The sequence below is a fragment of the Metopolophium dirhodum genome, chromosome 6, assembly GCF_019925205.1.
Source record: "Metopolophium dirhodum isolate CAU chromosome 6, ASM1992520v1, whole genome shotgun sequence".
NCBI classification, from domain to species: Eukaryota; Metazoa; Arthropoda; class Insecta; order Hemiptera; family Aphididae; genus Metopolophium; species Metopolophium dirhodum.
Genome location: NC_083565.1, coordinates 9,912,954 through 9,935,586, shown reverse-complemented (window position 1 = coordinate 9,935,586; position 22,633 = coordinate 9,912,954). Strand labels below are relative to the sequence as shown.

The 22,633-nt window shown below is 35.9% G+C and overlaps 1 protein-coding gene across 5 annotated transcripts in view; it reads right to left on the bottom strand.

Moving 5' to 3' along the window:
- Window positions 1-2,332: 2,332 nt before the first annotated feature.
- Window positions 2,333-22,633, bottom strand: part of LOC132947497 (myocardin-related transcription factor A) — a 70,705-nt gene continuing 50,404 nt past the window's right edge. For 4 of the 5 annotated variants that reach the window (XM_061017807.1, XM_061017806.1, XM_061017803.1 and 1 more), the window contains 8 exons: window positions 7,929-7,994; window positions 7,256-7,552; window positions 6,292-6,866; window positions 6,028-6,223; window positions 5,529-5,884; window positions 4,728-4,978; window positions 4,239-4,656; window positions 2,333-3,862 (listed from right to left, as the gene is read on the bottom strand). In XM_061017807.1, the coding sequence (XP_060873790.1) occupies window positions 3,482-3,862; window positions 4,239-4,656; window positions 4,728-4,978; window positions 5,529-5,884; window positions 6,028-6,223; window positions 6,292-6,866; window positions 7,256-7,552; window positions 7,929-7,994 (2,540 nt within the window). In that variant the 3' untranslated portion in view covers window positions 2,333-3,481. The remainder of the gene's footprint in view (window positions 3,863-4,238; window positions 4,657-4,727; window positions 4,979-5,528; window positions 5,885-6,027; window positions 6,224-6,291; window positions 6,867-7,255; window positions 7,553-7,928; window positions 7,995-22,633) is intronic. The other variant, XM_061017804.1, reaches the window with a different exon arrangement.

Genomic DNA, 22,633 nt, shown 5'->3' with positions numbered 1-22,633 from the left:
AACAAAGAATAATTAATTACAACATAAAATAACGTAGATTTAATACATAAGATATAAATACTAGGTATATTGTCATATTATATAGGTAGGTAAATATATCGTTTATTAATTCATTATAGGTGAATTGGAATGTATAATCAATACATAATTTGCACTATTTGTTGCAATTATTGGATGATATCAAAAACAAAATAAATGTCATCTGAAAAAAATACGGTACAGAGTTCTCATATATTGTTCTTCACGATATTGGTGCCCACTGCAAGGGTGAGCTTACTCGTTGAACTTCAAGCGTGCATAACTAAAAGTAATATCCAACAGTGACAAGGGGCTTCAGGTTAAATATTTCATCATTTACCACGGGGGAACAATAATGAAACTTTAAATGCCATTTATTTGATAAAAGGTCCCCGAAGGTCCGAGCGCCGCGCCAAAACGTTCGGACAGGTTTTAACTATTTAGTACCTATATGTGTACCTACGTCTACGGCTTATTCTTTCGCAGGTCATCCGCGTGGTGAAATAAAATCCGCGATAAAATTCGAGGATAGGTTTTTGATTTTTTTTTTATAAATTATCAGTGTTTGTGGTCTGGCCGTCGTACGAAAAAAAGTCGAAAGCTGAATATTAATATAATATATTTATAGGGAACGTATACTTATTATACGATGACGCCGTCTAGTCTACGCTTGATATGCAAAACATTCCCGAGTCGTTATTGTATCGATATTAATGGTACAGATGATTTAATTGACGCTTAAACAATGCCAAGATGGCGTTATAATAGAAATAAATTAGCAGTGATCAATAATGTTTCGAGTTGGATGGGTATTACTACTATTACTCTATAAGTAGACTCGAGTAAGTTAGCCTACTTCACCAAAATCCAATAATTATTTCTAAGTAAGTGCGTTGAAAATTCGAAAAAACTGAAAAATACCTATAATTTAAGTACAGTATAGTTGATGTTTGACAAGTACCTAACATATCGAATAGCTTTAGACCTTTAGTCGAACATATTAATTTGGTTGGAATCTTTTTGATGCAGTCAGTCACACAAACGAGCTCTTCTGTCCATAATATTATTTTAATATTATGTGCTAAAATTGCTAACCCACGCACAAATTATACACATAATAAGTACCAATATTTTTCATTTAATAATATACGTTTTATATTGCATTACCTTTAGTTCCCTCCCAACCAATAAAATTTCTTATTATTTGTGTAAAACGTTACCCATACGTGCTGAAACCAGGCAAGTATTATTTTATGTTTTTATCGAATGTATCAATTTATATTTCTTTTAAAGTATTTCATACAAGTTTGCAGAACATAAATCTTTTGTGTCAAAAGAATAAAAATTGCTTATAACGCATTTATAGAGTAAAAATGTTTAGGATTCTTGTTGCTTCAAAACAGTTCTCTGTAATGGTGAGCTATGTTGCAAATTGCAATAGATATATATATATTATACTTTATAATATGAGTACATACTTACATAGGGAAATTAAATAAAAACCTTTTGATAAAAATGTTTTAGATTTTTTTTGTATAAAGACTCTTTTTAACAATCACTCCAAAAAAGTAGGTACACAAGAAGAAAGGAAAAACAATACAAAATATTTAACAATCATTTTTCGATTTACTCACAAATATATATATATATATAATTATTCAGCAAAATGTACATAAACAAAATACATAATTAAATAAAATAACAATAATTTGAACTTAATTAATTCTATTGCTTTTATGATTAGGTATACCTACGCATAAATGTTAAGTCAAAAGTTATATAGGAATTTTTTTTTATTATCTTTTGATTTTTGTTTTTTTTTAAAATTTTTTTATGCTTATAGTTACAAATTTTGATCTAAAATATTTTTGACTAATTGACTAATTGATTATCATTTAATCACAATGACTATGGCATAAATTATTATTATTATATGATAAATAATTATACCTACACAATATAATAAATTAATATTGTTATAGCAACCAATGATCATACAATGTGAATTTATTTTAAGCAAAAACTTCTTAATAAATTTTGTTGGATAATTATGTTTGGATAAAAATTTCCTAACAATATTTTTCTAGTATAATATTCGTTTAGTGTTTTTGGAATGTTTAAAATAATTGTATCTATTGATTAAAAGGAAACAACACATGAATTTTTTACTCTTGATAGGCGAATGGGACAAACATAAAATATTGTTTTATAGATAACTATGTATGGACTATTATAATATAATATAGGTAAAGAGCACCATTGTTTATATACAGAAACAAAAAAAAAAAAACAAAAAAACAAAAAAAAAAAAAGGATAAGTAATAGTAGTAAAAGTAATAACAGAACAGATTAAAAATGTTACGTATACAATTGTTCTTATAAAAATATGTCGATGAAGGAAGCATAAAAGGAAAATGGTAAAAGTCACAAATGTTTAATATAATATAGCTGTAAGACGCTGAGAAAAAGGTTAATAAATATATTTGTATAATACATTGGAGAGAAAAATATTTTCTACAAAAAAAAAAAAAATTATAATAATAATTCTGTTTCCGCCCGGTACGACGCACAGCCCATCGAGGTAAATGACGGCACTAGGTGTGCCGTATGCCGTTTCACATGCGCTCACTATACAGTATAATAATATGGTACTATTTTAATAACTATTCAGCACCTATTCATTGGTTAAGCAGACATAATAATTATGTATATCGTTTTTCAACCGCTTTTTTGTCATTTTATTACTCCTTATTTAAAAATAAATAAAAATATAATTTAACTATGAAATTAGTAATACTTAATAATAATTTAAAAAAGACAGTTTAATACAAACATTATTATATTATGTACAAGATAATTATTACAAATAAAATATGATATTGAAAATAATGTTTTTGTTTGTTCATTAAACACTATATATCATTATGCCGGACGTTTTTATTTTAATCTTTTAAATAAAAATTAAGGAATGTAAACCACAGATAATGGATTTAATGGGTTAGTTTTTTTTATTATTTTATTTTCAGTTTAAAAAAATAAATAATAATAATAATAATACAATTTTGAGCAATGAAAAAGAAAAGAAAAATTAATTATACTTTTATAATTTCTCTAAATAAATATTCCTTAAGTAAACACGACCCTGGTAAATAAATGAGCATATAATAATTTTTCGTCAATTCAAATATTGTTTTTAATTATTTAAATGGGTCACCGCGACCTATCGACTCGAGATGATGTCACTCTGGTTAACGTAAACAAACGTGCGTTTATTTCATATTGTATGTATTGGCGTTGGACGAGGGGTGGTGGACGAGTGAAGAAAAGATAAAGAGATGGAGAAAAAAAATAGACGAAGGGGAATGGCGATAACGATAGCGCGAAACACGCACGTGTACTGAAGTAAAGGTGTACACTGTGTACACGTCCGTAGCGACGGTAAAACAATATTTTACACGTAAATTTACGTCGCGAAGTCTATTCGGTCCCACAGGAAGTCCATGTTGGCGGGAAGTTTGAAGTCGTTGTCGGTGGCTTCACCGTTGAACAGGTCGGCCAGCGGTTCGGCCGACGGCGGCGGCAGATCCAGCGAATCCAGCCAGTCAGTGTCCACGTCCATCATCAGGTCGTCGTTGCACACCACGTCCATGGCGAACGGATCGTCCATGTGTATGTCGAAGTCGGACGCGGCGTTTACCACCGAGTGATCGACGCCGGAGCCGGCAGACGTCTGATCGTGCGCCGCCGACGCTGGCAACTCGCCGTTCCTGATCAATATCTCCAGGACGTCGTCCATCATCTGACTTTTGGACACGTTGTGCCGGCAAGTGTCGACTAGATGGTCCTGAAACAGCCGATATTTATATTGTCATTATACTAATTCGTCAGTAGAAATAAACGATTAAAATAAGAGGTCGATATCTGGGCAGGACACGTAGCGTTCGGGTTCAAGCAGTAAGGGCCCGTATTACAATAGTCGATCTCCGGTGAAACCGCGGAATTCGGCCGGTAAAATCAGTGTATTAAGCGTAATCGAAGTGTAATCAACTATCGTGCTAAGTGGACACCAAATTGTTAAGCGATTTTTATATTATTGATTAACAAAACAAATTGTAATGCTTCAAATGACGGCGACCCGACGAGAAAATTGGGGAGGGGGGTTGTCAATTGTCGGGTTCTGACCGGATATGGGAATTCAGAATATTATAGTCTCGACTCACGTTTTGAAACAGTTTCGTGTCGTCGAACACCATTGGCAGACTGTTGATATCGATGTATGGCGACGATGACGGTGACGGCGGTTTTACGTCCTCCTGTTTTGGACTTAGGTTGTTGTTTTCCAACGTGTCCTGGTGTCGATTTTCCGAAGATGACTTTACAACTCTTTCTACTAGCTGCTGCAGCTGCGACGGCAAGTTTACGGCGGATTGCTGCTGCAATTTCACGTCATCCACGACCATGGGAATGTCGACTTTGTCGTCGTCCGCCACCTTGTGGAACCCGGAGGGGGTCTGAACGACCGTGATCGACGGCTTGTTATTGTTGTTAATATTAGTGTTGTTGTTGTTGTTGTTGGTGGTGGTGGTCAAATTGGGTTGAACGAACGTACCCAAAAAATTTGGCAGAGAAGTCGTTCTACTAGAATATATACAATATAATATAAGAAACATGACGAACCAATAAAATCAAATTCAATGAAAGACACATACCTTTGACCGTTGTGGTCCAACTGACTCAAAATTGATGCCGCTTGTTCTTTGTCCAATACAATTGTATTGCTCCGCCGTTTAGTCGTCTCAAGATTGTTATTGTTGTTGTTGTTGTTGTTGTTGTTATTCTTCATTGAATTATTATTGTTCGTCGTCAAGACCATGTGTTTCTGTTGTTTTTGCTGTTGGTTCAACTGCTGCTGCTGAAGGAAGGCTGCCAGATTTGCTTTCGCATTAACCGGCTGATGAGGCTAAAAAAATAGATGATAACGATTAATAATATGAAATAAACGGTTTTAGGTTAACGGTTATGGTTTTAATCATTAAACCTAACTGGCAACAATTGCGACAATTGTAAATATTATGCTGAAACAGAGGACAGTCGTTTACACACGCCGGGTTTTTATTACGTAAAAAGTCGAAAAATTGACCATGGACAAAACGTTGTTTTTTATAGAAATACTTAATTAATATCCATACCAATGTATAATATATATCATGTATGCATTTATGTCTTAAAATAATAAACTGTTGCAATCAACAAAAAAATAACTTAAAATGGGTTTGAACATTTTTATTTAGGTCATTAAATTTGAGACCGCGTCGGCGACGATACTGTTGATTATATTTAATTGACTCGTAATATAGATTCGATTATGTGGTATTACATTGCAATCATTAAATTAATAAAGTCTATTACCTAAATGCGTTGTTATTGCTATGTAGTTTTATAAATTTACTTAAGCCAGTTGCTTTTTTGGTAAATGTGTGTTAAGTAGACGCATTTATATTTTTAATTACCTGGAATGTTTGTACCCTGGTCTGCTGTTGTTGTTGAAGCTGTAGTTGGGAGTTAAGCAGTTGTTTTTGTAACTGTTCAATGCGCCTCTGCTGTTCCCGTATGATTCGGTCTTCTTCCGGCGTGTTTTGGGATCCTGGCGATGGTAAGGGTGGTGGTGGAGGTGGAGGAGGTGGTGGCGGCGGCGTAGACGATGACCGCGGAGGACTGTTCGGATTCGAATGATTGCCGGGTGATAGCATTATGTTCGACATATCCGAATTGTGTTCAGCGAACGACCGTAGCCTTTCAATCAACTGTGGCTTCGGCCCAGACACGGGTAAATTACGTTTCTTCAGTTCAGCCTTTAAGTCACTCACTATACCCAAAATTAAAAATAATTAATTATAAAAAATGATTAAACTACCCAAAACAAAAATTATATTAGAATGTTTCAAATTGTTTATACAAGTGTTTAGTGTTTACGTATAAACAACCAACATAGTCCCATGTAATACTGACCCTTTAAATCGTCGAGATTTCGTAACGAACGGGTTTCGATAATCTGCGGTAGATTGTTGATGGTCTGGGCAGACGTCGTAGACGACGCAGACGATGGCGAGGACGACAACGACGACGACGACGATACGGTAGAAGATTGTTCAACGATTGACGAGGTCGATTTGTGAGGTGGAGCGGGCAGTATAAGTTGAGGATACTACGGAAAAAAAATCAATTGATATCATTAGAACGTTCACCAGATAAAAGGTACACACGAGCTCATACTTTTTGTTGCCACTCGAGTTGCCACTGCAAGAACAACTGCTGCTGCTGTAGAAGCAGCTCGTACGAGGTCTCAGCCGAATTTGCGTTTAGATTTTGTGACTTGTGCGCACTCGGTGGTCCCTTGTACTCGTGGAACTTAATCGTTCTCGTCTTCGCCTGCGACTTACTCTTGCTCTTCTTTCGGTTCTTGTCCTTACCAGGTGCCGGCTGCTGCCCATGCACCTGTAGCGGTAGGGACGACGGAGGCATTGGAGGGGGTGCCGGAGGCGGTGGCGAGGCAACCGAACTCATTGGTGACAAGCTGGACGTGGATGAGCCCAGGGGTGAAGGTAGTAACGTTAAGGTGACGATACCGGCGTTGGCAGCGGCTGTCTCTATCATGTCATACGCTGGCCTGTGGGTCAGCGCTACCGATGGTGGCGGGGGTGGCGGAGGTGGTGGTGGCGATGGTGGGGAACACGAACTTCCAGCGCCACCCGAACTCTGAGAGTCTTCGTCTAGTGTCAAATACTGATCAGGGAGTTCAGGCTTGATTTTTTGTCCTTCGCTGGTGGCTTTGAACTCGATCTGACCCTCTGAAAAACAAATGAACGCACATCGGTCAAGACAAGATCAAACGCCAAACACGACAGCCACATAATGATGGATTTGTACTAATAACTGTATTTTATTCAATATATAGAAAAGAGTCTATTGATTCCTATATTGTAATTTATGGTAGATGTGTGTAATGTGTATAAGTAGATCTTAAAAAGAATTGGGACTAATAAACCGTATATTATTTATTATTAATTTTGTGATATATTTCTACCGTAAATAATAATTTACTAATATAAAAAGAGCTAAGTTAGGTGTAGGTAAATTTTAGCTTTCTTTGCACCTTCGGTTGGTACTTATAATAAACGGTCAACTATGAACTTTTCAGGAATGTTTACCTGAATTTGTGACAAACGCATACACATACCTTTAACGGCCCTTTCAATGGGCTCGTCCGTGTGGAGTATATTCTTTTTGATCAATTCCAAAGGACCGGGCCTGTGTGCTAGTTGGGTATTCAGTGAATCTGCCAAACGACACTTGACCAACATGCGCTGACGTTCGGCTAATGATCGGTCCACGTCGCCGACGTCTTCTAATATGTGCTGTCTGACCAGCTGCTGTTTGTCAGGCCTCTGTTGAATTTTGGCTTTCAACAGATCGCCCATCTTGGCCCTCTCCAACTTTTGTCGTTGTTCATGGAAGGCTGGTGGGCTTTTCAAACCTGAGAATACGCCAAGCGATGATTAGATTAGTAACTAAAGCACAACTACCGATACACCATCGTAGTAGTATCGACAAAAAATAATTAGACGGCAAAATGTCGACCGCAAGACGAGACGACTGATACACTGTTTGTCATCAGTATAATATAATATATAAATAAACGATCAAAGGACTTGGATTAAATACAAATTTTTTTCAGAGTGAACGACTAAAATCAAAGAAGCGTTGCACGCCGAAAACACAATGTGTGATTTTCTAATTGTAAACGGTCGATTAACCTTTAAAGGGCGGTGGTGCATCGTAAAACATAGGGGCGAGCCTTAACACCGTCTTGCGTGTCGCCAGGTATCTGCCGGGCGTGGTTGTATACTTACAGGGCATAATTCCTTGGGCAACCAATTGGTTAATGGGTCTCCTCAACATCAACTTGACTTTGAGAGCTGAAACAAAACAAAATACAAATTCATAAAAATAATTATAACCAAGATGAATAAACCAAAGAATATAAATGTGTCGCGTGCGTACACAATTATTACGCTTATGGTTTCGGTCATAAATTAATGGGCGTAATGTATAGTGTGCCTGTACGTGTATGTGTGTGTGTGTGTGTATAAGAGGATGGAGTAGTTAAAAAAAAATCATAATCTCCATCGCGACCGTTATTTTTACGAGCGTACAAGCGGGTTTTTCTATTTCGGTACGGACGGCGGCGGCGCGCTGGCTTAAGAAGACGTTAAGACTGTCGCGGGATATTAATTTGAATCTGCGGGCGAGTGAAAAGAAGAACGGGGGAAAAAAAATTACATAACACGCACCGCGGAGAGTAAAACGTTGAGATTTTTACAGGCTGTGGCGCGGCAGAATGAATTATACGTGTCATTATGTGGACATTGTGGCGGCGGCGGTCGGACGCCAAAAAATAGAATTTTTTTCCGTCGAACCGATAACAACACATTGTAAAAACTCAGCTTTGGCCGTCGCAGTGAAAGAATTATTTCGGAGAAGAGAGAGGCGGCGGCGGTTAAATGTGCACACATAATAATATATACACATATTTAATATATATATATATATATATATATATTATATATAGGCAAATACTTTACTTTGCAGACTTGTGCCAGACAATTAGGTACAATCTTTTTTTTCCTGTTTTTCGCTACCATTCATACATAAACTGCATACATAGCATGTACGCCAGGGATCTACAATTAATATTTTTGGCCACTTTAGTAATTCGTGAAGTTTTCGGGGCAATCAAATTCTTGAACGTACGCGGTTCAATGTTCAAATAAAGCAAAGGCAAAAGAAAAAAATTAAATTAAAACTAATGACAAACTCATTTAATTCACCATTAAAAATAATAATTAAAAAATACATTTTTCGTCCTTGCGCCGCCATTTACGGATGATCTCTGGTATATACGTTTTGTCGAGCGGCGCAAACCCGGCCACGGGACTTTAACGTTGCGAGTCGTTATTCCTTAAGTTAGTCATTCGCGTGTGCTCGTACGTAAGACTTATGGATTTCATCACAGGAATTCGGAAAAGTCTGACGAGCCGGAAAATTGTGCACGGTCCCGATCAAAATTGTACTGTTTTTATATTTTACCGACAACGCGAGGACAGACAATCAGTGTCATCGCTGCAGGACGTATAATATTATTGTAAGGCTTCCGCAGCGGTTGGACAAGACGGCATTCGTTTTGGGCGAGACGGCCATTGTTTAGCCGCACGGCCGCACCGCTTGTTCGGTCCGTACAACAATAATTATTCATGTGCGACAGTCGTCGACGAAAAATCGAATTTGGCCGGACACGAGACGCGCTTGCGTTATTTATATTTCTATATAGAGATGGGACACGACTACGGCTCGTACGGGGTCAAGTCTCCGCAACGATCGTATCACCGCTAATGCACGCACAACCACCGCAACGATTGTCAACGCGTCGCTAAACGAAGTTACTTAACAATAATAAATAATAATATTATGTATGTACACAGATAGATAAAAACATATTATACACAGTTCGTGATTGATGGCCTGTGCTTATAACCATCGCCGCCGTGGACCGCACGATTAGAAAGGGCCGACGACGACGACGAAAAGGGACACACAACACACACACACACACACACCATATACCTTGCGTAATTAGGTATATATATTATTATGGCGCATAGAACAACGATAATATAATTACGGTATATTGCATACAGACATATTTGTGTTTGTCTGTGTGTGCACACTCGCGATCGCTGCAAACGTTTCCGATTATAATATATTATTATTATATACGAGATGAATATCTTGCAGGCGACGCGGTCTTGCGAAACCGACAGAGCTATAAATGGGAGGTTGTCGATCGGTGTTTTTTTTTTTTTATATTATTCTCCATAGGTAGGTTATATACGCGAAATGACCGCCACACACAATCGCAACGATCGTTATGTTGAATATCATTGTCCGTGTGATGAGTGACGTGCGAGTGTTTATTTATTATTATTGTTATTATTTTTTTTTTTCAACGAAAATTATGGATTCGATATTAAAATCATCTGGACGAGAGCGAAAAAAAACTGTAAGACGCGGCGATATTAAAAAATGTTTTCCTGTCAACAACTGTCGACTGACGGTTGCGGTGCAATCGCTAAATGTGTCATCATTAGCGTGATTAATTCAATGCCACGCGGCGGCCAAGAGTTGGCCGTAATATTATTGTATTGGGTAAAATATAATATATACTTCGGTCGAGTACCGTATGGTTAATAGTGTTAATGCTAAATGGCAATCGTATGTTTTTATTTCTTCCCCGACGGCCGCATAATATACATGGTGCATGTATGTTAACTTACACGGGTACATATTATATATCAATACAAGTTACAACCCCAAAAGCCAAAATACATAATATAATCTAATAAGAAAAATGTACACGACGTAAAGGAAATAATATACAAACTCGCAAACTTGGGTTGTCAGTAGGCGAATAATATGTTTTATCGAGTCTTGAATACCCGACACCAATAGAGTATTTATTTAATACGGTTTAAAGTTTAAAGTAAGACAAATGACAGGTACATGTTTTTCAACAAATTCGTAAAATAAACATATTAATAATATTATACGAACTACAATAATTATTTAAACACATTAATTTAAATCTATTTTAATTGTGCAGATGACCGTGTATATTTCACTGCATATAATATATAAATTATGAAATCATGCGGCGTTACGGCATAACTGCAGTTTGAATATTTTTGTACATCTTTAGCAGTTTCGTATTATATTTATTAATTCAGATAATGTTAAAAAAATCAACATTTGTCATTCAAAAATTGCGTGCTTACGATAAATTATGTTTCAGGAAAATATATTGTTGAGAGCATTTTAAAATTCTTGGTCTTTGGGCCTAAGCATACAGAACCAATAAATGATTTCAATTGTCACCACACCACCTAATATATTTATGGAGTAATTCATTATTTCTAAAAATAAAATAATTGTTTGGGCCAAAATTAACGCGAGATAACTTTTCGGGATCACGGGTCGTTGACTCTATGACTAAACGAATTAATTAACGAATGTTTTTATGTTACTAAAAAATATTATAGTTTCCGTATTAATTTTAAGTTATTGTTTTACTTGTGTTCCATGAATTAATTACATTATTAATCTCACGAATAAAATAAAATACAGTACCTACAAGAATTTAATAATGTATGTGTAATGTGTATGGTACACTGCGGGACGATTGTCCATGGATTCACTGCAGACTTCAGCGAATAGGCAACGATTTTTTCCAACGATAATTACTCGGGTGGGGGGGGGGGGGTATTAAAAAATCAATATTTTACCACAGCATAAATTAAGCCAGTAGGTAATATTATCAAATTAGTTTATGATTAAAATGTCAAAAATCTCACACATTTCCCTGCACACCAACAATATACACAGTATGTACACCTTTGCAGTTTAAAATAAACCTCTAAAATATTAAATATTTCGGACGAAAAATCTACAAAATATAAACGACACGCGAATGATTTAGTCAACGACAGTATAATAATCTACAAACACATAATATATAATATACATTAATATAATATATACATAATACATTATATTTTATATATACCTACAGGCGGCATACAGTTACGTACAATATATTTATATATACATTTTATATAATATAGAGTACAGTATAGCCACGTAATGCATATTTTAAGTATTTTATTCACACCATGATTGCGGCCTATAATATGGTACAGTTATGTGTTGTCAAGGCGACGATGAGGCTTTCAAACGCGATTACGCTATAATATTACGATGACAAAACGAATGATCATAAAACTAAAAAAAAAAAAATGATTATGCTGCGTTTATTATCCAAGAAGACCTCGTTCGAGTTTTTGAACAATATAATTATTATTTACATGCGAACACTTTGAACGATTAATCTTGTCGCGGTCGTATAATATACAGAGATTTATCGCGCGAACAGTACCTACCGAATTAATATTGAACTTTAAACATAATAAATTCTCATATTTTTTTTCGTTATATATAAACATTTCCACCCGCCGACATGCCGTGAATTGTTAATCGTTGTTTAGGGTTGTGTTGACAACGCGCCCGTCTATTTTTATTAAACACTTTAGTCCATATTGTATACATAATATATATTATACATATTATTATTACACGAGTTCGGTTTACAGACGAGCGTCATTTCTCACGCGAGTCGGTCGTAACCTACAATGACGCGGACTTTATTGTAATCGGTGTTTTGTTCCTCGTACCACGGAATCGCTTTGCAGCTGGACACGATGCCGTTCGACTTTAATGTAATACGCACACGACGATCGTGTTAATGCTTATAAGTCGTATTGCACTTGGTTTGACATGGTCTCGTCGTCACATTGCGATTTTTGCCATTGAGCATAATAATATGTAGCGCATACATTATACGGACCGTCGGCGAGTTGCGACCGAAAACAATAGATTTTCGTCAAGTCGATCGCCGCGCACAATAACATAATATTATTGCCCGCCTATACACGACAATAATATGTGTCGAATGTTGTAGGCCCTATCCCACGCGACGCACTAGACTATATAGAAATTCGATATAATATTATGTACAGCTACAGATGACCTGCAGATCGTATCACACGTCGTGGAAGTGTGTAACCGAAACCTATACGCAGACGGTTGACCGTCTGCGCACGACAGATTTAACGAATCCTGTGGGTTGATGTATACCTGTAAATGTTTTGTGTAAAAAAAATTTCCCGTCATGCATTTTTAAAACAGAGAAAAAATTGTTCACCCTCCCACGATCTCCTGGACTTGGTTCAGAAACGTTCGGCGGCGAGTATCGGATTTCGAGATGCAGGAAACATCACTTATTGGACTATACGGTTCCTGCGCAGATGCACGGTTGGCGGCCACAGGCGCAGGTACGTACACGAAATCTGGCCGGTACTCCATTCGCCCGAATACGATAAAGCAGTTAACTCTGTTAAATTAAAATAATAGTGTTCTTTTCGCACACGGTTTACACGTACGCCAACAATTTGGGAAGCACTGTCTCAAAATTATTTATGTTTGATATTATGTTATAACTTATAACTCATAAAGTCATAGCCATACTAATACGGATAATAGTCGTGTGTACGGATTGTTACAACATTGTGTCATTATCTGTATAATATGAATACCTATCCGATTTACAAACATCGAAGTCTTTATTAATAAATACATTTATATTCATTAATCACGTTAAATACCATAGCACTACATAATAACAGCTATTGTAAATGTACACAAACACGATATCTTTTTTTAAGAGCAATAGAAGCCTATTGGAGATCTCTGGTATAGTGCTAAATGGCATTATTAAACTTATTTTGAGACAATGCTTTGAAAAATGTCAAACTTGAAGCTACGGGCTAAGATATGAAGCTAATTTATCATACACGGGCTAAAAGAGAAAAGTCATTTTTGAGCGAAAGGAGTTATACGACCCGCGAAATACGGCAGTCATTCGCGTCGGACATAAAATTATTATGCAGCTGTATGCGCATATATGTATATCATTAAGACACGATAACAGAGCAACGCGCGATCGTCTATATTGTCGTCGGACGTCATTACGGACGGTTATTAGACGTTTTGTGTTTCGTCGAGGCTGCGATGACTGCGCCGAAAGAAAGATATCATATAAGTCATACGCGCGAAACTCGTCGGACGAAGCCAATTAATAACCCCGTCCACCTGCGAACGTCACCGCTCCTTCAACCTACCCGGACGCCCTGAAAATCTCCTCCTCCTCCTCAGGGTGAGTGAGCACTTGTCGGGCGTCACAAAACGTGTTGTACGCGTTGCCGTATGGAAAACAGGGGCGGCGGTGAAGAGGGGGTTGGGCATTTCAGGTGGAGGAGGAAGAAAGTGCGCGCAGAGATTTCGCAGCCCGCGGGGCGCGGACAGACCATATGTCGCGGCGGCGCATGGACGACGCCGCTGGGCACGTGACATAATCATAATCATAACCATAATAACATTACTGTAATGGGTTTTATTTCGCAGAACGACGGCGGAGGCGGCCACTTGTTATTGAAATATTATTGTTTCGCTCGATAGCATAACAACGGCGCCACCGCAGCCGCCGGAAAGTCGGTGTTATTATTATAACCTAAACATTACACAGTACATGGCCGCGTATCACAATAATATGCACGTTTAGGCGTCATTGCATCGCGTATCACCGCCGTAGTCGTGTCGCATAAAATTATACGATCGATATTATAAATCCTTCACAGCAACAGTCCTTTTACAATATTATAATAGTGTACACAATATGCGTTGATAAATCGCGTATCGTATTATTATTATTATTACAAATAATATCGTTTCTGCTGCAGCAGTCGACCGAGAAAATCACAAAACCATCCCCCTCCACCCACACTCCTCGCGTGGACGACCCACCCACCCGCGGGTACGGAGTTGACATGTGTGTAATAATCGTCGGTTATTAGTCCACTGCGAGCATAATATAATGCACATAATATATTATATTATTTTATTATTATTACTGACGTGCGCGTGTACTGGCCGCAGTATAATTACGCAACGTATAAACCGCCCACGGGCCCCCGAGTAATATATATTTATATATATATATATATTATATTATACGTATATAATATACGTTATATATTACGCCCGTGTATCATATATGTTTGGTTTATAAATATCGCACGTGTCGTCCGTGGCGAATCAACGGGACACGATTTTATATTTTGCGGTCGCCGTTACGCACGCCGCCTGCGGTCACTGCAGCAGCAGCGGCAGCGATGACGACGACGGCCGGGCCGTGCAGTCAGTAAAACGAACGAGGAATATTCGGCAGACGAAAAAGATATAAAGAAAAAAATATATATCTTATATAATATTATGATACATAAATTAATGCACGTTATTGTACGGGGCTCACAGACTTGGAAACTTCTGAACCAATTGGCACAAATATTTTGCACACATCGCATAATTATTCACTGAGACTCGCGGGGAGAGTGTTCTTTGCCTCGTTTTTCAACCCAAGTAGGTTTCTATAGGGTTGCCACCTGGCTCACACATGAATCTCGGTTTGGCTCGAAAACCAAATAGTGTTATTGTTTATATGTAGGGTTGCCAATGGTTACAGAAATACAATTGTATAAAAAAAAAATGGTACAGACCAACTGTAGTCTTTAAATAAAAGAAAATAATAATAAATGAATTGTTTGTTATTGAAATGTTTAAAGTCTAACAAAAGGCAATGTTCGTATGTTTATAGCTCGTTGACTCAAAAACTACTCGACCGATTTGGACGAAAATTTCAGAGGTTGAGGTACACACTAAAACCGAGATACACAGCGATACAATTCCGTATGTTATGTTTTTACATTTTTTAATTCAAGTTATACAGCTGATCATATGCTTATGAAATCGTCTCAATATACTCATCTCGGCACAAGATATAATATTATAATAAATAATTATATAGTATAGAATATCATATCACAAGAAATATAAAGACACTTTTTTTGTATACAATATTAAAGCTGAATATCTTTTTTAACACACTTCTCCTGCAACTAAAACTTTAATGGGTGGTTGGAAATTTTACCGATCATAGTGATCTAGATAATATTTGATTTATTGTTCGGTTAACACCACGTTTTTAATTTATAAACTTTCCTATAGTATAAATACTAGATAATAACTAATAGGGCTACGGACTTTTGGTGCATTATTTTGGACTATTTATTATTTTAAGATGATCACCTTATATAATACTACTTAATTACTTATGATTTATTACTTTTGTTATTATTATCATTTGAATAGGTTGTTGTCAGGAAAGTTATATTTTTTTTATACGATTGCGCAATGTGCTATACTGTCAATTATAATTTGTAAATGAAGTTTTCTCCGTATATAAAGTAATAAATAAATAAATAGTAGATTCACAGTATATTATAATATGGTCAGTGATAAATCATAATATATATGGTATACGAAAAAACCGCTTCTGTTAAAACTGCGTATAGTTTCTACAACAATTATTTTCAACGGTGCGTTCAATCGGTCACCCAAACGACGTCTTGGAAATTACTTAATCACCGATGTTACCAAGTGCCATGCGACTACACTATAATATAATATACAGTCCAAAAATGTACCAAAAAACCACACAATAACATGCATATAAATCCTGCATAGCCAAACGCGCGCGCTTCTCATCGCGCGGCATCATCAACGAGTAAATACAACTTGCTATAAAAAAAAAAAATTATATCCGAAATAGTGAGGTGCTCGCAAAATATATTATATAATACACATATATCGCACCGTGATGAGCATACGCGGATATACAAACCGCCGGATCCGTGCCAGCTGCAGCGCGGGCTCGCGCAGACGGACAGGCGCAGCTTTACGTCGACAGTGTCGTGTGGACCGTTTGAGAAATCGCGTTAACGCCTCTTGTTTTCGGAAACCGTGTTGTTATTGTCATTATTATTGTTGTTGTTGTTGTTGTTGTTGTTGCGATCCGAAGAAATCCGTCGGACGTTATGCAGACACCAGACTCGCGTGTAGTATAGGTATACGTGTGGTACACGCATGCAATAAGTGTTATGTGCATATTGTGTGTATACGGCGTGTGGTGTTTTTTAACGTTTCGAACAGGCAACTTTCCAGCACCCGCCGACGAAAACCGCGGTGCGTTTTACATGTAACGACAGCACGAGGCTATTTGCTATATTATACGCCCGATATATTATATTATATAAACATGTAAATATTGCTATGCACGCGTCATTGTGATACGTATTATTCATCGCACGGATGGCAGAATGTTTAGGTGGGTTAGTTTTTCGTCTTCGCATTCACCCACATATAATATAATATAGGCAGGTACGTCCGTCGTTTTTTCGCCCTTCGGTTCGGCTCGCTCTCGACCGCGCGGCTTCAGAACGCGCATTATTACGTGCAATAGCAATATTGTTATACCTATACTGTCTGTTTTTATTATTTTTTATTTTAATGATTACAGCGAACAAACGACCCGTGATCGTGATTGGCAGTCTAGGAGGCGGGCGAGAAAAATATAACGATATTATATATTATACATATCATACACGCGCATATACGTATATATATATTATAATAATAATAATGTGCTGCAGTGTATAGGAGAGCCGCGGTGACGCTGCAGGGGCGGCGGTGGGTTGGTCATTAAAAGATGTATAAAGATAATTAAAGAATCTTTTATCACGCCAGAACACAGTTGGCAGTGGATGCGAGAAAGCACTTTCATCGAGTGTGTCGCGCGAAACGGCCGCCATCAAAGCCAGCGGGCGCGCGTATATATATATTATAAAATAATAATATGCGCACCCGCTCCGGCCGCCGCCCCATTCGCATATCACTATTCGTTGTGGTCGCAGCCGACGATCGTTGCCGATCATCATCGCGAAACTAGACCAACTGTAAACACGCGACTTCGTCGTATCATAGAATCATTTATATGACTTAAAATCTTAGGGGGGGGGGGGGAAGATTGAGTCTCGTTTAAAATTATTTCTTACTGAATGACATATTGTTTTTTTTTAGATTCTGAGTGAAACGATGAATGTATTGATTTTACAATGATGTGTGTTTTTTTTTTTATTTTTTTTTTTTTTTTATTTTTTTATTTTTGTGTCTGTGTACACGATAAGTAGTCGAAATAATGCTTCGATTTTCGACTTCAGTATCTTGTTCGATGGGAAAGTGAATATCGTTGGTGCATTGGGGAGGTCAAAATTTTAATTTCCCAGTAGTTTTCAAAAGCGATGTGAAAAACCAAAAGAAAAATTAAGGAAAAAACGGGAATTTTTACGCAAAATCGATTTTTAACAAAATCGATTTTGGTTATTGGTGTAACTCTAAAACAAATGACCGTAGATGCATGAAATTTTCACTGGTTGTTTATATTAGCATTTTCTATACACCATAAAATTTTCCAAATATTTTGACTCTTTTTGAGCTGTTTACAGCCATTGTCAGTTTTCAATTTTTTTAGTTTTTTTTTTCTATAAATATCAATAAAATTTTATCTATTGAGTAAAAAAGCTTGAAAATTTAATAGAAGGCTCCTAGTTTATTGTTTCAAAGGCAGATGAAAAAAATTAAAAATCCTTAGTCACAGTTTTTAATTATAAGCATTTAAAGTTCAAATTTTGACAAAATACGGAAAAATCACGAAAAATAGCAAATTATTTTGATGAGAATTCATAAAAATTTTTCTTTTTAAATCTAAGATTTGAAAATGTAATATAAGATTAGTCATACGTTTGTCTACCTTTATCAAAAAAAAAATGTCTAGAAGAAACTTAAATTAAATTTTTATGAGCGTCTGAAATTTATATTTTTACAACATTTGATATTCACTCGATTTCTCATGTAACGATTTTCTTATTTTATTGTAATTAAAAAACGAATGACTGTAGATACTTGAAAATTTCACTGAATGTTTATATTAGCATTTTCTATACACCATACAATTTTGAAAATATTTTGACTCTATTTGAGCTGTTTACGGACATTGTCAGTTTTCAATTTTTTTTAGTTTTTTTTTTCTATAAATATCAATAAATTTTTATTTGTTGGGTAAAAAAAGCGTGAAAATTTAATATTAGACCTCCTGATATATCGTTTTAATAGCAGTTGAAAAATATTAAAAAATACATTTGCACAATTTTTTTTTATAAGCATTTAAAGTTCAAATTTTGACAACATTTATCAAATTTATAATTTATTAATTATTTTGTGGTTAAAAATTTATAAAATGTTTAACTTTTATGGCTAAGGATTGAAAATTTAAAACAAGGCTCCACGTTAATAGGTTATATATAAATTACTTTATTCACAATAATATCATCAAATATACTTGGTAATATCATAGGGTGACTGACCGTTTTCGCTCAGAATCGTTTTTCTTATACAATGATATTATATCATTGAATTCAAATTTAACACCATCCATTACAGTGACCCACTTGTAACCTACCGTACAGCAGAGCGACATCCACTTATCCACCTTTTTTATTTTAGCTATATATTAATAAAATTATAATATTAAAGCCGTTTTAAATAAACAAATCAAAGACACTTACATAATATATAATATACTTTACATAGTACCTACCAATTTTATAAAGTAATTCCTGTTAACAGTTTATAAGATCAAACGTCTGTCTTTTTAAATACAAACTTGTTTAAAATCTCTTCCGATTCGACTACATTGGAAACATCTCATTCGTTATGTCAAATAGATAATATATTATATGTGAATCTATCTTGGTATTCGTAGTTCATACTACACCTAATCCATGCCCCCCCCCCCCCGCCGCAACTCATGGTGATATTAATATACATATGCATTATATTATATAGACAAGTCATACACTCATACATGAAAATCTACCAGCAGGTTTGTCCGCAACTCTGGGGAAGGTCAGTCAAAGTATACTCTATAGAGGATGCATTTTAAAACTAGGGGGGATAGGGGGATTCACAGCGTTTATTTTTAATACGCCGTTCCGCTAATTATTAATTTTATGTGCGTTATAATGTTTAATAAACAATAATTGTGTCGTAATGTGTACACGTTTATTTCTGACGTACATGTTGAAAGAACGATATAACTTTTGGTCACAGGGTTCAACTGCTGCTGCATGTCTGCACTAAACAATAATATTAGAAACCATCATAACAAGCACTCGTGTCCAAAAAAACCTATATAATATATTATATTTATCTTTTTCTAGCGTACTTCCCGGAATATCATTTCGGTTTCCAATAGTTTGTCTCGTAGACTTCAAACGAAATACATCGGTCAAACGTTAAACTGTCAGACGGTTTTGGCACGCAAAAAGATCGACAACTGATTGCGACGGCTGAACAAACGATCTTAGAATAAGACCGTTATAACCGATTCATTGCTATATAGCAATAATATAACGATTCCGTCGACTATAACATTTCGTTGTGAACATTTAATACAAACTATAGGTACATTTCGAGCGATGATTAGTATATATTAGCAAACATTGTGTATATTATGTAGTCTAATAAATATATTATTGTAAATTACCGTTATAACGCTGTAGCGACATGTTTTCAATTTTCATTGATTCAAATGTTTTCGGCGCGCACAGCGACGCCTCACGAAATGGAAACGGACCAAATGTAAGTAGAAACAAACGCACCCACGTATTTTTCTGTGCTTTTAATTCGTAGACGCACATCGAATATAATATAATATAATGATGATTATCGTCGCATGAGGTAGAAGACGCGAACACAAATATAGCAACGCCATAGCTGCAATGACGGTAAAAAGAAAAATGTGTTCATGGTAGAAAAATGTGAAAAGGAACATTATTCCACTGACATACAAACGTTAAATCACGATATGGTGCCAAAATTTGAGCTCCAAGCTGGACATGACCTAGCTAGTCCGGCAAAATCATAAGACCAAACATTTGGGTTGCGTGGATGAGGTTTAATATGATAATTTCTTCTGCAGGCTCTCCCAAGTGAGTTATATTTCGGAAATTCGTACGAGGGTTAAACATAAAACGTTCAAAGAAAATGTCCGCAAACGCGGTTTAAAGCAAGCTCTGCTCGATATCGTTTTCCGAGTAGGTACAATAATTTCTCATCGTTGTTTTTGAATTAAAATCACAGCACAAACAACATTCGGCGCGTTATCCGGCAAATTAAGTTTTTTTAACCAGTGTTGAGCGTTTAAGTGGATCAACAGTCCGCAAAGTGCGAGTGACGTGTTTATACTTAATATAGTTTATAATATACTGCAATATTCATAAAACGTTCGTGTATATAACCTAACCTAACCATATTTTATTCGTGATAATATAATTAAAATATACTATATAGGTCGCCCAGCCGAAGGTTCGATTTTTTTTTTTGATTTTCTTTAATGAAGTCTTATCGCTTTGACGATCGGTTCTAATTTATTGTTGTCAAAACCAAATTTTATATTCCGCACTATAAAACCATTGTCGGTGGTAATTCATTTGCTCGAGCAAAGATTACGAACACAATATATTGATTGTATAACTAAAGTATAATATTATTAAGTATAATATAATATCATTTATCGTTTATCATTATTTGCGTCGTTTACATTTGTATAATATATAATATATATATATATATATATTATAATGATAATATTATAATTAATTTGTGATGATTCGTAATAATTAATAATAGGTGACTGTTGCACTATGCGGAGATTTATTGGGCCGATGAAGAGAGATTACGATAGATGAGGATTTTTAACCGTTATGTATCCTGCGGCGACGGTGATTTTTATGAGCACGTCAAAAAAATGTATACACCTATAAGTTTTGTTACGATCATAATAATGGCTCGGCAAATCGAACGGCACGTTTTATACATTAATCGACTCGTTTGTGTATAGTATATATTATAAGCTGCACACATATTGTCAAGGATGCAAAATTCAGTGAATGGACCACACGCTGATTGCCTTCAATAGTAATCGTAATTAAATTGTCATAATTTACGGAGCTTTTAACGTATTAATATTATATAACATATTATGGTCGCGACCCTCATCGGTAGTAAATGATCGCATTAATATAATATTATATAGCCATACAAAATACGACGTGTTCGAGCATGTACCTAATGACAGCTATTGTATAATATATTTTAACACCATGCAACATAATATGCTATATATTCGTTTCCTGCTGTAGGTTATAGGATGAATCAATCGGCTCACGTCCCCGACCCGTTTCTTGACGGAATACGTGACAACTGCGAGTTTGGTGTCCGCGGAATGTCTCGTGTTGTTTCTTACGATAAAATTCTATTTAAAATAATGATATGAACGAAACAATTTAACAACACTGTGAATATCTGGAATATAGTGGAATATACAACTTTTTGGGCTCATATGTATAATGTATATATATATATATATAAGTCTGCAGTATCGTCGCAAAGACGACCGTCCCTATAATGGTATAAAGCAATCTAAGTAATTGAAAACACGGGGTTTTTGGGTAAACTTAAAAATTCTAAAAATCAAATTTTGATTAAATCATGAAAGAGAGGTGGTGGTTTGTGGCGAATCGCCGTGTACAGCGGACGTTTCCATCGAAGGACGAGGGGGAGTCGTCGTATTTATTTCTGTGATGAGCGCGTCAAATATTATCACATCGCATTGCGATCAAATAATATGTATATCTGCAGGCACTGCAGCGACTGGATATAAACACAAACGTATATATATATAAATATAGATACACAAATAATAATGGTGCGTATAATAATAATGTATGCATGACAGGCTCGAGCCGCGGTCACGTATACGTGCACGGACGATGGTAATAATAACAACACGACTTCGTATATTATTTTGGTATTTACACGAATATCATCGTCGCAAAGGATATACTTGTTTATTAGTTTTTGGTTTTTTTTTTTT